A 14,503-nucleotide genomic window follows, 5' to 3' on the forward strand; every position below is an offset into this window, starting at 1 on the left:
GGAGTTTTGGAGCAACTTCCCTTCACACTCTCCAAACTTCACAACTTTGAGTTTTTAGCTTAAAACCTTCAAATAATCATGAAAACTAATCAAATCTATGCATGAGTTAATGAAAACATGAAGAAATACTCACAAAGGACAGGGTCTCACCTCAGAAGACAAAAGAAACGGTGCTCTTACCTCTTCAACCGACTGAGGGCCATTTATAGGTGGCTGGTCAGACCACCTTCGGCGGCCACACGTGAAACCGAAAGCCATGCATCTTCGGCGGCCGAACCTCAACTTCGGCGGCCGAACCTGGCTTTTCTGCCTTGGGTCATTTCACTCAAAACCTCATTTCCTTATGCATAAAACTTGATAAACATAGCAAAACCGTTAAGAAAAACATAAATCAAATCCTTCTAGAGACTTCCGACATCCCGGATCCCACCGGAAAGCAGAATTCCGATGCCGGACTCTAGCCGGGTATTACAGAAAGTGTTGATGAAACTTGGAAACCAGTCATTTCCTGTTGCAAGGAGGTTTTTAATGAATGCATTGTGTGTCTAGACCCCACAAATCATCAAGCAATGATTCAATCTTTTGCTTAATTTCAAAAATGGAAGGCTCATTACACGCAAGCTGCAGACTTTTTCCAAGCTGCATATGAGCTCAAGCTGTCAGCTCCTGTGCAAAGCTTAGCATGATAAAATTTTCCAATTATTTCAAGTAGAAAGTATCTGAAAACAAATACCATCTTGGATTCTATAAATCATCAGATTACCATTGGGTTCAACTGTTTAACATCAACCGAAAAGTGGAGTGCAATGTCTGGACAACTATGCTTATTCTACTTGGTCACTGATCACAATGGTTAGTTTCATTGGTTTTATGGCTAAATTTGTCATACAGGAATCTGTAGGTTAGTTATGGCGAACTTTTCTCAGCAAACTACATTTTGTTTCGGAAGTGTCACTGATACGAAGATGATTATAATGATCAACATCCTCTATGGCAAACAAAATTGTGTAATATGGTAATCATGTGACTTGAATTTTGGGTAGATATTTTTATTAGACGAATTGTGACAACCCAAAAAATTTCATACTGCGGCTTGAATAGGATGGAAAATAATTATATTTGTTTCTGTATTGTGTTTCGTGTGATTTTAAAAAATAAGTTGGAGTTAAATTTATCACTATTTTTCTATCGTGATAGAATTTTATCTCTATTTTATTTTCATTTTGGTTGAATCATATTAAATTTTTTATGTTTTTTCTCTTTTGGTTGAATCATATTAAATTTCTTATGTCTTTTTTTTTTTATATTGCGATTGAAAGTGCATGTGCGTTTAGTATTATATATTTGTTTCCACAAAATTATTAGGCGAAGTGAGGAGAATCGAGATTCCGAAGAGAGATATGGAGAGAGGAAGTTGCTTTTGCTCTAAATTTATACATACGAAGCAATAAGATGTACAATGTTCATTGAAACACCAGAAAACAGCAAGAAAAAGAAGCAAAATACATTGAAAGTATTTTACAGTAGTATAATAATATAATCAAGCTGACCTTCTCACTGTGGCCCTATGATCTGATCAATCTTACTATTTGTCCTCCTGGAGAGAAACCTCATACAAATGGGAGCATTAACCCCTGCAAGAGCCAGAATTGAACTAGGCAAGGCCCATATCCCATCTCCACAAATTAAACCAGAAGCTACTGCTGGTGCAAAAGCATCTGCCTTAGCCTTGTTAATTTTTTCCCAAATGAACAAAATCAAGCTTCCAACACACATGTCAATGGCAAAATATGGCCCTAAATAGAAAGGTATGGCCATTGCCATTGGAAGTGGAACAAATCTTCCCCACTTCTTCCCCAGCCAATCCTTCATTAAATTTATGAGAATTGCTGCACTAAAGAAGCAGTAGCAAAGCAGAAGGCAATTCTTTGGTAGAGATGAGAAGCCTTCTACGCCCAGAATTGCCATATTTCGATATACGACAGCGTAGGGAACAGGATATTCGCTGTCTGGAAGCCCAAGGTCATGAAAGGCCTTGTAGAATAGCCAAAAGACTGAAGGGGAAATTACACAACCCATTGCTGTGCCAATCACCTGGCTCACAAACATGGACCTAGGTGAAGCCAGGGTTAAGTATCCAGTCTTGAAATCTTGCATGAGATCAGAAGCTGTGGAGACTATGTTCATCATGACTCCACATGCTGCTAAACCAGCTAGGACTCCGCCGTGCGAGGCGCCAGCCCATGCCCCAATTGTGAAAATGGCAAGTTTTCCATACGTGGATGCAAGGGACCAATCTGTTAGCCCACAGCCGTATGCATTACAGAAAGCTAAGGTTGGTGCAAAGACGTAGATAACTATTACGTAATACCATTTGAGCTGGGAAAAAATATGTGGGAGAATGGCAGTGGAGATGGCAGCAACAGTCACATAACCTGTAACAGCAAACCATGTTGGAATTTGATCTTTGAGAAAGAGTTGGGTCCTGCGCTGCTCGTCGAAAGAGAGCTTCTTCATCTTTGGAGAGGGATTGTCTGCAACTGGGAGATCTATTCTGTTGCTTTTGGCATGGAATTGAGTATACAAGCTTGTGAGAGTTTGGCTTAGCACCTTGCAGAAGTTGTATAGACCATCACCGAGAATCAAGGCAATAGCGATGAACACCTGAAAGAAAAAGGACTCAGAGAATAAGGCAACTAGTTCCAAACCTTAAGGATTACACCTTCTGTCTGAACCTTACCTTGTAACCTTGAAGACCATGTAAACTTTTGGGACTCAAATCTGCAGGATACCAATGTCCCTTTCTAGTATCTATCAGAGGCCACATTAAACCCCACGAAATAATTCCCCCAAGTAGCACTGATATGTTTATGATGTATGGGCAAATCATGCCTACTCCTACATAGGTTGCTGAGAAATCAAAGTAAAACCTGCAGACTTAAAGATGGATAATTAGACAAAAACAATGATGGGGTATGCTTTATTAAAACAAAATTCCTAGAAAGTTGCAGACTTTGAATGAGCAAAGAACGTACATGTTGTCTCTAGCTTTGAGACCAAATGTGGGGAAGTTGGAAAATCCACAATAATCTTCGGTTTTGAAGAACCATTGGAAGAAAGCCCACAAGAAGCTGAAGGAAAAGAACTTGCCTAGCTCTCGTACTTGCTTCCTACAAGTGTGGAACAGGAAAGATAAATATGTCCAAAAAATTTTTTGTATATAAATTGAAGCCAAGTAGATCTGCCAGTGCCTTACTTTGCCAGCTTGGCTCCTTCAGGTGTGTGGAAGCTATTTATAAGATGAGCAGTTGCAGTTCCGCTTGGGTACGTAAGTTTGAAGTCTATGATCATGATCTGAAACCAATAATACATTATGAAATTTAAATTAACCAATTGATTTGTCTAAAAATATTTTTCTTTTTTCTTTTTTTTTTTTTTGCTTTAGTAGAATGACTGTGATCACCTTCCGCAGAGGCACAACAGAGAAGAGACCAAGAAAGCTAACAACAAAGAGAAAGGCAATTATCCATCCCAAAGCAGGGTCTTTAGTATCTCTCCCATTATCTTCTGCTGATTGTTGGGCAACGAGTTTGCTCATTCCAAACAGGTAATTCCCGAAGCCTCCTATTTAAACCAAAAAAGAAAAAAAGGTACAGAGCTTCAGATTCTGATGTGAATTAACTCAGAGAAAATAGACAAGAGAAAGAAGAAAAAGAAGATGAGTAATACCGCTAAAGGCAATGCCAGAGGAGGCAACAACGCATGTTTGAATCACAGTATTTTCTTGCCTGGTAAAAGGTTGCTTCAAGAGGCCAGATTTTTCAAGGATCTTTGTCCAAGTTCTTACAAAGAAGAATCCCAATAGACCAGCAGAAACATTGAGGGAAGGAATAATCCCTGTTGTGAGGTTAAGCTTCATCACTATAAAACTAAACAATATGCTCAAAACAAAGCTCACCCAAAAAGCTCTCCATGTCAACTGCTCCCTCCATGATGGAACACCTTGGCTCTCAAATATCTGCTCAACTGATAACTCTCCTCCTCCTGTTTCATCCTTTCCTTCTTCTTCTTCTTCTCTCCCAGGGTTCTTGCATATGTTGTTGTTGGACTCTGCATGTTCCACATCTAAATCATACTCAACTTTATCTTCTCTCCCATTGTCATGATTCTTTTTAACCATCTTGCTCTCCCTCACTTTATCTAGAAAAATGTGGGATCTCTTTGATTAATGAGAGATGGAATCTTAGGATGTGAATCTTTTGAGGACGGCTGGATTTATAATGGGGCTCGAGTGATGCAAGTGGGAATCCGCTTCAGAGTTCATACTGATAATTCAGGAATTGCTACCACTCATCATATTCACATAATGGCATGGGGACGAATACAAAAGCCAACGTGATTGTCCCGTTACGTCCACTTGGAGGATTCATTCAAAATAATAGTCATCCAGCTTGTCCACACTATTAGCTTCTGTTCACGTACGCTTTCAGGGTCCCCCAAAAATGTACAACAAAAAAGCTGCTAATTGAGTTTGCTTCTCTCGCTAATTACAGGGGTAAGTCAAAGAGGAGGTATAATAAGGGGAAGGTCACCTTCAGGAACGTAGTGACAAGTTAGATTAATTCCAGAATCCTTAATTGCTATCACTAGGTCTACCACTATTATTTTGTAATAAGATTTAATATCCATTCTAACTTCTGTTTTCTCTTTGTTTCTGCCTAGGCTCTGAAACAAATTATGTCTTGATTGATAATTTAAACATTCTGTCAACGTACTGGATATTCAACTGAAAATTGATGATTAGCACTAAAAGTCTCGCCAAGAGGGTTCACAAAGACTTGCTGGGTTCCAGCGACCTAATGAGAGCATCTTTTCCATAAACTTATGCGCCGAATAAATTGAATTTGCTCAATTTTAATCAACTTGTATGCTCTTACATTCAAAATGGCATCTATACTAGCTTATTACCATGTTGTGCATTGAGGATGGATCATCAGCATTTCATTTTCTGATTTGCATTATCTTTTCTCCTCACAATGAGATGTTGACAGCTGACACTAAATTTATGAATATGTACAAGAGCAAGGAGAAAAATAGATATTTCATAAACTCCCTTCATGTTGGGTTCAAACATTACATTATTTCTGTGCTCTGAAAAGTGACAGCAAACTTGACAGATATTTACAGCTTTTCATTGGGAATATGTTACAAAGATATTAACAATTTGTCTTCAGAATGAGAGAAACGGGAAATGCGGATGACGTGGTTGAATCCTATCACCAATACAGCACAACAGAAAAAAAGATAAAGTTAGTTTCCACAACCGCATTTTGTAATTCCTCATTTTCTAGTGCAATTGAAAACCAGTAATACTTGAAAGTTATATGCATCGAGAATCTCATGGAACTCTGAAAGTTCTATTGTAGTGTTCTCAGTTTGGGATATCCTAAACATGAAGTTGAAATCATCAGAAGCAAACATCGCACCAAGAGTCGGTGCTAAAAACTGATGCATAGTGAATGGGGCATTTCATTAGCTTTAAATCTCAAACAATTTACTGATACTGAGAATGTTAATAATAAAATGTCCAAAATGAGGGCTTATCAAGCATGTTATGGAATATATATATACACACACAACCACTACCTCACAATAGAATCTGCTGACGCACAGACACAAGCTTTACATCAACCCATCTGCCACTGCATCAAAAGAGCCCACCAACAAAATGAATCAAATTTCAGGTTATTTATTTATTTATTTTCTCTAACAAAAAATGAACAACAGCTAAGAACCCGCATGTTAAGGTTTCATATCAAAGGTTATCATGACATATGACTAGAAGGATGCAGTATGGCATAACAAAGAGGTGTCATCATAGTCGAAGAGATTGAGTCCTAGTGAAAATATTTTGAATTTTAGCTGCTGTTGCATTAGTATCATTACAATAGCTATTAGGAAGGACCTTTTTTGGTGAGGGGGGAGGGGGGGACCGAATGAAAAGAAAAAAAAAACCTTTAAGACTGGTTCGCCTTTATTAGAATTTGCAGATTGTTTTGCCATCCCCTGTAGCTGTGCACGTGCAGCTCTACCTGCAGCAGATTTTTCAAATTCCTCTTGCCTGCAAATAAGAATAACAACATGCTTAAGGAAAATTATGCAAAGTTATTTTAATTGCATTATAATGCTTATTATCTTAGTAAGCAGAAGGCTACCAAAGAGTTCTAAAAAACAGTTTTTCTCTCTCAGGACTCTGGAGCATGATATTTAATAACTTAGTACTAATCTCTTGAGCCCACCTAAAATGAACTAGGAGGGGGCAAAACCCAAAAGTAAACAGGTACAAAGTCGTTGCATAAAGCATGATCTTTGGCATACAGTAGCTACATTGATCCCAATAACAACATGATCTATTGCATACATGTCCTAAAATTATGATGATTTGCTCCCGGTAACCAGTGGTGGATGTAGACTAAAAAAGGGGGGTCAATTCATCCCTCATGTTTTTGAAAATATTCATATATATATACATAAACATATTAGTAATTGTTGATGCTAACAGGCCTTTGCAAATCTACAGCCAATATACTCATGGGAGGAAGAAAAGGATGCAGGTGGCTCAGGACCCAGTCAATTCTGACGGTTGAAATCCAGTTATTATGTCCATGGTACTGCTGATCGAGATGCCATGACCGGAGTGCTGTTCCAATTTGTCTTCCTTAGCTGCCATAATTTAGGGAATCAGGTTTTAGTGGTTTAGCCATGATGTAATTAGTGGAATGTTGTTATTTTCAATTCCTTAGTTGTAGGAAGGTGATCCTCCATTATTGTTGTGGTTCCTTGTGATTTGGAGATGGTTATCTCCATCCTTTGTATTTAAGCACATCAAATTAATAAAAATGGCATCAAAAAAATTCCAAAGGTTTTTGAGCACTTGAACTCAAGAGGTTGCAGGTTCTCTCAAATGCGCCTGTCAGCTTTCAAAATATGTCGCAAAAAGAAAAACCCCATCAATGCCTTCCCTTACTCTACCAGAAGAATTGTTCCATAGACCCATAACTCGATCCCATAAGCAGGACCCTAACAGTTGACCCCTCATAAATTTATTGTTGAGCCATTTTTATGTACAATTTAAAATTAGTTGGGACAAAAAAGCATGTGTATTCAAGAGTTTATTTATTTTAAAATTCTGTGAAACCTAATTTTAGTAATGAAGTTTATCAAGATAAAGAGGTGTACGAGTGCATGTGATCAATTGACAAATAACTTTTAATTACTTAGAGATGTATTTGATTGCATCAATATTCGATAGAAAGCAACTTTTTATTTGATTGCATCAACAAAAAAGTAACTTTTTTATTGTTTTGAGGATATTAAACTTTATCGAGTCTAAGTATAAGATATTAATATTATATTTTCACTGTATTTTATTATTTATTTTTTATATATTGATCCACCACTGACAATAACATAAAATCAAAGAGATGGATGAATCTTTCAGTTATCACAATATCATATATGTGATATATTCCTATTAAACTTTCCTGTGTACCATAACCAAACCAGGCTAGTCCAAATTTTCAAACAACTTTTACCAGAAAATTAAACAAAAACTACTTCAGTGTCAAAACCCTAGGGATATTTACAATCTCAAATAAACAACCATCACTGCAATGAGCAAATTCTTCCTGTTCTTCATTCACTAAAAAGGACCAAACAATATTAATTCAACAATATCAGCATATTAACAGCAAATATCAAGTCGAATGCACTAATTCAGAAGATCATGGCCATTGGACTACAATTAAATTCATATCCTTTACCAATATCAGTGAGCAGTCCAATCCAATCCAATCTTTCAACCTCATATCTGTATATTTTGCAAGATAGTCATTTTCCATTCATCCAATCTTAAACCACAAGCTGCGATAATACTCACAACCAATCGTTCTCATCCAAATCCAAAAGAGAGGGAAATTGAGATGCAACAAAGGACCATGATTTATTAACTTAATCTTTAAGTTTAATTAGACTAAACCCATTCAACCATAACAGATCCTCCATTCATCCCTAATGCAACTAAAACGGTGGTGATGGGTACATATTTAAAGCATAAAACTAACAAGATTAATCGAAATAACAGAGGAAGGACTATTACCGTTTTTGGGCAGCTTCGGCGGCTTTGGCACGCGCTTCGGCGGAGGCCAATCTATCCTCTTCCTGTCTCTGTCGTTTGCTGCCACCGTCGAAGCAAGCGAAGCAAGATAGCCCCATTTCTCCCAAATCTTTTCCCCACTGTTTTCACGGTTTTGTTTTGACTTGGCTGTACTTTGCTTGGTCTTTTGGGTATTTATATATTGCGGTTAAGTACACAGTTTTACGCGCTTTTCCTATCAATTGCAAGATGCCGCGTCATAATCGAGGGATTGCCTCGTCTTTTTGCTTTTGTATGATGTCAAACAGCGTCGTTTCCAGTATTTCTATGTTTGAGGATCTCCTGTCCAAGGAATAGTACGGTTTTTGGATCTAAATTGAACTAAAAAACCATATCAACTATTAAAAAACATATTAAACCTAATTTTAAGTTTTAATTAAGAATTAAATTTTGACCCAAAAAAATTAAGAATTTAACTAAAACCACATTAAATCTGTAATATACCAAACACAAACTAAAACTCAAATTTTTACATATATTTTTCTATAATTTTTAGATATATTATATACTTATTGATGATCTGAGATCCAATAGAATAGGGTTTTATAAGGGTTTTTGTATTGAAGAATAAAACTTGGCCTATCTCTCTAGAGGGGTATCCCTTTTATCCTTTTCTTCCTGCTGGCTGGTGACGTATAACGGCTCTCCCATGATTGGATCACGCGTCTCTGCCATACAGATATGGGCGTACGAGGATATCAGGCGCCTGCTCCATGCGTAACGGCCTCTAATTCTCCCCCGTGCGTACACTCGAGCGGATCTGCCAGGCTGTACGATGAGTCTCGTTCTGGATTCTGGGCTGGGCCGAGAGCTGGGCTGGACGCTGAACCCAGGAGGAGAAGGAATCCGTGGGGAGGTTATACGAGCTGGGCCGATCTCGATGAGGAAGAATCTGGTGGGGTCCGGCCTCAGGGGTCTAATGATCCGGGCCTGTTTTACTTGAGAGGGCGTGCGGGCCTTCCTTTCATGGATCGTGGCCGTAATCTAGGCCCAGGATTAGGGGTAGGAAAATCCAGCGGTCATCAATTGCCCCTTCATCTTCTTGGCAGTTATTGCTCCGACTGCCGAGGGGGTGAATATTGAGAACCATTATGACCGCGCCTGTTCGCGTGTAGATGCCTTCATAACTCCCTTTCATCTTTTTGTCATTCCTTATTTCTTGAATCCTATCTGCCTTTTTCTCTTTCTGGCCTTTCCTTACCCCTCATATACTCTGCTCTTTTTACTTTCCTGTCATTATCGCCTGGACATGCCTCTTTTTTCCTTTTCCATGAATATCTTTTAAAGATCCTGACATCGTGGGCTTAGAGTCTAGAGTTACTTTACCTTGTGCTAAGACTTCAGATTTTGAGTATATATCAGCGTTAACTCCTCTTCACTCTTAGGCCCTTTGTCGGAGAAAGGGAGTCTTTCCTTCCAGCCCTCTGTCTATTTCCTTCTTCCAGCGAGATTCTCCTGTTTTTTCTGCAAAGGATCTATTTGACGCCTTCTTCAAACGGATTGAGGTGAGCCTGGGGCTTCATTGCTTTGTTGCCCCAGAGGTTTGCTTTAATCTTGCTTTCATTATCTTGACAAAAGATTATCCTGACTTATCTCTGTTTGGAACTTTTTGCAGTACCTGAGATAAAGATGGGTCAGTCCAAACCTCTTGAAAATCTGATATTACCTCGAGGGAGTCTGAAGGTTGCTTCAAAGGTCCTCCTAGTAGGGCGGTTGATGGGTGGGGCCATTTGGCAGGTCGTTGAAACTGTTTTACCCAGATCGTCTGGCTGGCCTCCTCCTCTAGTTGTTGTTCGAGCTCCAAAGAGGCTATGGGCTGTTGAGGGGTCTGCTTTGACTTTACCTTCCTTCGAGAAGGAAATTTCCCCGATGCCCTTGTTGTCTACTTTTGATATAAATGGAGGTGGCGAAAATGATCAATTTATTGTCCCCTTTGGTGTGGAATACCTGAATTATGAGAGGCTGAGATCTGCTGCACTCAGTCAAGCTTCCGTCGATGCCTCGAATATATGCTCTGTGATCTTCTTGAAGCCGTAACTCGAAGACTTATGTTTTTCATGCGTGATATACGAACAGCATATAATATCTGAGCTTGTTCGTATGTATCGTGAATCACACTTGGGCAACAGAATGTTTGCCTATAGGGGAACAGTGAGAAATACTTATGGGAATCAACTTATTCAATTCCCCTATAATAACGAAGCAGAACTCGGCCGGCCTACAAGGCTCGTTTTTCGTATCCGAGAGTTTCTCTGTATCGAAAACTAGGATAGTGTGATAGGTGATAGTGATGTAAACGTAGATGATGTATCTGGTCATGTAAATCCTCTGAGGATAGCTTTTTATTCTGTAATGTGGGTATTCGTAACGTGCTGTAATGAAACTTTCGTTTTTTCGTTCATACCCGAACTGTTCCTTCTTTATTATGAATGAGGTGTTGAGACTGCTTTCTTCGTGGTTTTTTCTGAGAAATCTGCGATATTGTTTTTTCCGTCTTGCCTTTTAATTGATCAGACCCAGAATCCATTTAGCTAGTCTGAGTTTTCAGTTTACTCTTTCCGAGCTGTACCAACCGACCTGCGAGCTCGCTTTCGGTTTACTTTATCCAAGCGAGACTAACCGACCTGCGAGCTTTGTCTTTAATCAATGGGTCGAGCTCTGAGTTCCACTAGCCAACTGAGCTTTCGGTTTACTTTTTTCGAGCTGGGCTAACTGACTTGTGAGCCCTGCTTTTGATCAATGAGTTGAGCTTCTGACCCATAACTTTGTATGATTCTGCGGCGTCCTTATCGCTTCGTTCTAGGCTCGTAGCCTCTGCTTAATGATGATGAGTCAAATCCTGTACCTTTTTAAGTGATAAGCAAGTCTGACCTTTATCATGCTTCCCCCTGTTTGTCTTCTTGGATCTTTCTATGACTTGCTCTTTTTCCTTAGTTTTTGTTGCCTGAGTGGCGATGATGTGCATTTTGCATGTCAGGTCGTCTTGAGCGAGAGATTCAATTGGAGCTCGGTCTCAAGGTTTTGACAATTTGGGTTTGTTTTATGTAGATAGCGTGTGGGCCTTCGGCTGATGGGCTATTGTTGTGGGCCTGGCCCTTTGTAGGGGTGGAGAAGCCCAGCGGTCATCTCTTTGCCCCTTTACCTTCTCGCCGGTTATTATCTAACCGTTGAGAGGGTAAACTTCGAGAGTAATTAGTGATCACGCCGCTCCAAGACAAAACTGCTCAGAACAACGTTTCATCTCATTATTGCCATTCACTTCGAATTCTCCCTGTCTTCTGAAGAAACTCGCTCTCTTCTGCTCTCTGTTTTCCTGCAACTTCTTCTGCTTTTTCCACCCTATTGCGTTTTCAGGTACGCTTCTTTGTTCTTCCATGGAGGGTCCAAAGCTCCTCGACGTTGCTAATCTTAGGTCGCATAGTACTTCCTCTACCATAACTAAACACATTTCTCGGAGGTATTTAGATACTCCACTTTATCTTATTCGAGCTCCTTTTCAAAATGAAAGGATAGTTCTTCCGAACCCTCCCCCTCCTGGTTTGATGGATTCCCAAAGGGAGCGTTGTATAGTCTTTTTCCTTAAACAGAGAGATTTTGGTCTACCTTTCCCTTTTACCCCTTTCTTTATCGAGGTTTTCCGATACTTCGGAGTAACCCCCCCGATGTTGTCTCCGAATTCCATTCTGTTCATGTGTTGCTTTGAGTCCATCTGCCGAAGTTGGGGTTTTACGCCCACGGCATGTCTGTTTGTCACTTTCTTCCGTCTTGTCAAGGCGGTTCAGAATTTTTATTATTTCTCCCCTCGTAGTGGGTTATCTCTCTTCACGGGCTATAAGGATTCCATAAAGGGATGGGTAGAGAGTTTCCTTGTGGCAGAGCTGAAATTAGAATCCGCCTTATCGTGGGGAGTAGATCCAAGTTGGGAGGATGTTCCTCCGGGCTGCAATGACCTGCCCCGATTAAGCCTTATTGAGCAGGTGGGGTTGCTTCGACTGACTTCTGTTGAGAGGAAGTATGACGTCGAGAAGTGTATGTTCGTGTCTAATCTTAGGGATATTCGGGACATGGGTATAGTGCCTTGTCCAGCGATTCTGTTTCTTCTTTGTAAATGATATCATAAAATGCGTTAATTCTTTGTAGTTTCGTGTTTTTGCAGCTTTTGACGTTAAAATGGAAGAGATCAGGTATCCGAAGAACTTAGTCCTGTCTCGGGATAATATGCATGCCATTTTCGATGCCCTTCGGGCTGGGCATTCGGTGCCTGAGGTTGCTGCAGAGGTGGCTCAAGTTGCTTCTTCCAAGAAAGTTAGCCGACCTCCTGCCAAGGCTTCCTCTCGAGATCCTAAGCCGAGCTCTTGCAGCACCAAATCATCTCGGCTATCTAGTCGTGGCAAGTCGGCCTTGACTATTAAGCCTATTGAAGAGCCTAAGTCTGCTCAATCTTCTTTAGAGGGTGTGAGGGAAATTTCTCTGGCCATCGTGGAGCAGACCGAGGTCGTTGAACAAGCGCAGTTGGGTCTTGCTCATTCTTTTGAAGAGGTGTCAGGGGGAAAATTTAGGTCCCCCATTACTGAAGATAAGGAGGCTTCTGGGAAGGGGAAAGAGATCATTCTTATAGAGGATAAAGTCCCAGAGGTCCCTATCACAGATGTCTCTGCCCCTGCGGAGACCGGGTCTGGGTCTGGAGGCATCATAGAGAAGACTGGGGACAAGCGTCTAGCCCCTCCTGAAATGTCTGCCCCGCCTCCTGCTCGGAAGAAATCCAGGGCTGCCAAAGGATCTTCTCCAGCCCTTCCTTCTATTGGGAAGGAGAAGAATGTTCCTATTGTACCTCTGTTGTCTTCTCCTGACAACGACACTCTGAATGTGGCGAATATCACCTCTCAATCTCCGGCCAGTGCTGTCGCCGAACTTCTTAGGAAACAAATGTTCGGTGGAACCACAGAGGCCTCGGATCCACGTCTACTTGCCCTTACTGGTCTTTTAGCCAGTTCTACCAAGGAACAAGCATCCTTCCGATCTCGATCTCGTGAAGAGCTTGGGAATACAATCAGGGAGATGCTTCTGATGGTAAGTTATTTTTCTATTTCTCTTTTAGTTTTCTTTATTTCTTTCTTTTGACGGTTGTTCTTTTGTGTTAGGTGACGGGCCTCTTTATAGAGGTGGACGCTCGGGACCACTCTCTCCGGGAGTCTGTGGATCGCCGGATTGAAGAAGCGCGCTTGGAGGAGAATATATCTGCCACCAGCGATGCCAGAGGCAATCTCTTAGCTGCCCGAGAGCATACCCAATCCCTCCAGGCGGAGTTGCATTCTGCGTTGGAGGCCCTTAAAAGAGCTGAAGGAAGGGCAACTGAGACAGAGGAGTAGCCCTGTGCAATCGGTCGGTTCGGTTCCGAATCGAACCGAACCGATAAAACCGAAAACCGATTTGTTGAAAATTTTAAAACCGAAAAAACCGATTCTGAAGGTATAACCGAACCGAATCGAACCGATAAAAATCGGTTCGGTTCGGTTCGGTTCAAACCGAAATTTTTTTTAATTTTTTTTTATTTCAAAAAAATAATTTAATAAACATTCTAAACATTTTCAGATGAGAAAACTGACATACCAGAAAAAAGAAAGAGAAAAATTACAGTAATTTGTAATTAATTGAAGCAGAAAAAAGAAAATCCAGCTGCTACTGTAACGACCCGGAAATCCGACCCGTTACCGGCGCTAGGATCCAGATCGGCTTAAGGCCGCCGGGACCCGTAGCAAGCCTACATACATCCTGTAAACCAGTGGAATCCCATACATAACAACATATACATGATCTGTAAAAGTTTTTCTTTTGTCTTATCCAAGCAAAACCTGTGCATGCACAAAATCATACATAAACCCCACACTGGAGTCCTCATCAAATACTCCAATGGGGTATCATCGTCATACATATCAGCTTGGATAATCATAGTCATAACATCATTACTCATCAAACACTCTGTACATAATGGGGATTCACACACCTTTAGGTCAAGCACTACTATAATCCTCAATACATCATCAAATCATTCATTACATTACATGGTCATAAATACTCAATACATTATGTTCATGTCCACTAGTATCTATTACAACATACAAGACTTGACTTCACTCTAGCCGACTTCTTGATCTATCTTGTACCTGTAACTCTGGGAATAAAGGGAGTGGGGTGAGCTACTAGAGCCCAGTGAGCAGAAACTAAAAACATTTATTTTAATTCCTCCATTTTTAGGTATATTATTATTCATTTAACTTTTTCTTTCTT

At 40.2% G+C, this 14,503-nt stretch overlaps 1 protein-coding gene across 2 annotated transcripts; it reads right to left on the reverse strand.

Annotated features, from left to right (window-relative positions):
- Window positions 1-1,403: 1,403 nt before the first annotated feature.
- On the reverse strand, window positions 1,404-8,342 carry LOC110616020 (probable metal-nicotianamine transporter YSL7). Of its 2 annotated transcripts, XM_021758319.2 has the most exons (9): window positions 8,159-8,342; window positions 6,016-6,121; window positions 5,647-5,702; window positions 3,730-5,273; window positions 3,464-3,624; window positions 3,257-3,354; window positions 3,036-3,170; window positions 2,741-2,930; window positions 1,404-2,664 (listed from the first exon to the last, which is right to left on the reverse strand). In XM_021758319.2, the coding sequence occupies exons 4-9, from the start codon at window positions 4,178-4,180 to the stop codon at window positions 1,555-1,557; spliced, it is 2,145 nt and encodes a 714-aa protein (XP_021614011.1). In that variant the 5' UTR covers window positions 4,181-5,273; window positions 5,647-5,702; window positions 6,016-6,121; window positions 8,159-8,342; the 3' UTR covers window positions 1,404-1,554. The 2 variants fall into 2 exon arrangements, with proteins under 2 accessions (XP_021614011.1, XP_043813069.1); XM_043957134.1 differs by lacking the exons at window positions 3,257-3,354; window positions 3,464-3,624; window positions 3,730-5,273; ... (1 more) ...; window positions 6,016-6,121; window positions 8,159-8,342 and having other exon boundaries at window positions 2,741-2,937; window positions 3,036-3,168.
- Between the last annotated feature and the right edge of the window lie 6,161 nt (window positions 8,343-14,503).

This window comes from Manihot esculenta, chromosome 5, assembly GCF_001659605.2.
Source record: "Manihot esculenta cultivar AM560-2 chromosome 5, M.esculenta_v8, whole genome shotgun sequence".
NCBI lineage: Eukaryota > Viridiplantae > Streptophyta > Magnoliopsida > Malpighiales > Euphorbiaceae > Manihot > Manihot esculenta.

Coding starts and splice junctions, on each gene's coding strand:
- LOC110616020 (XM_021758319.2), bottom strand. CDS start 4,180: ATGGTTAAAAAGAATCATGACAATGGGAGAGAAGATAAAGTTGAGTAT. Junction 3,171..3,256: donor GAAGGAGCCAAGCTGGCAAA/GTAAGGCACTGG, acceptor CCACACTTGTAG/GAAGCAAGTACGAGAGCTAG. Junction 2,931..3,035: donor CTCAAAGCTAGAGACAACAT/GTACGTTCTTTG, acceptor TTAAGTCTGCAG/GTTTTACTTTGATTTCTCAG.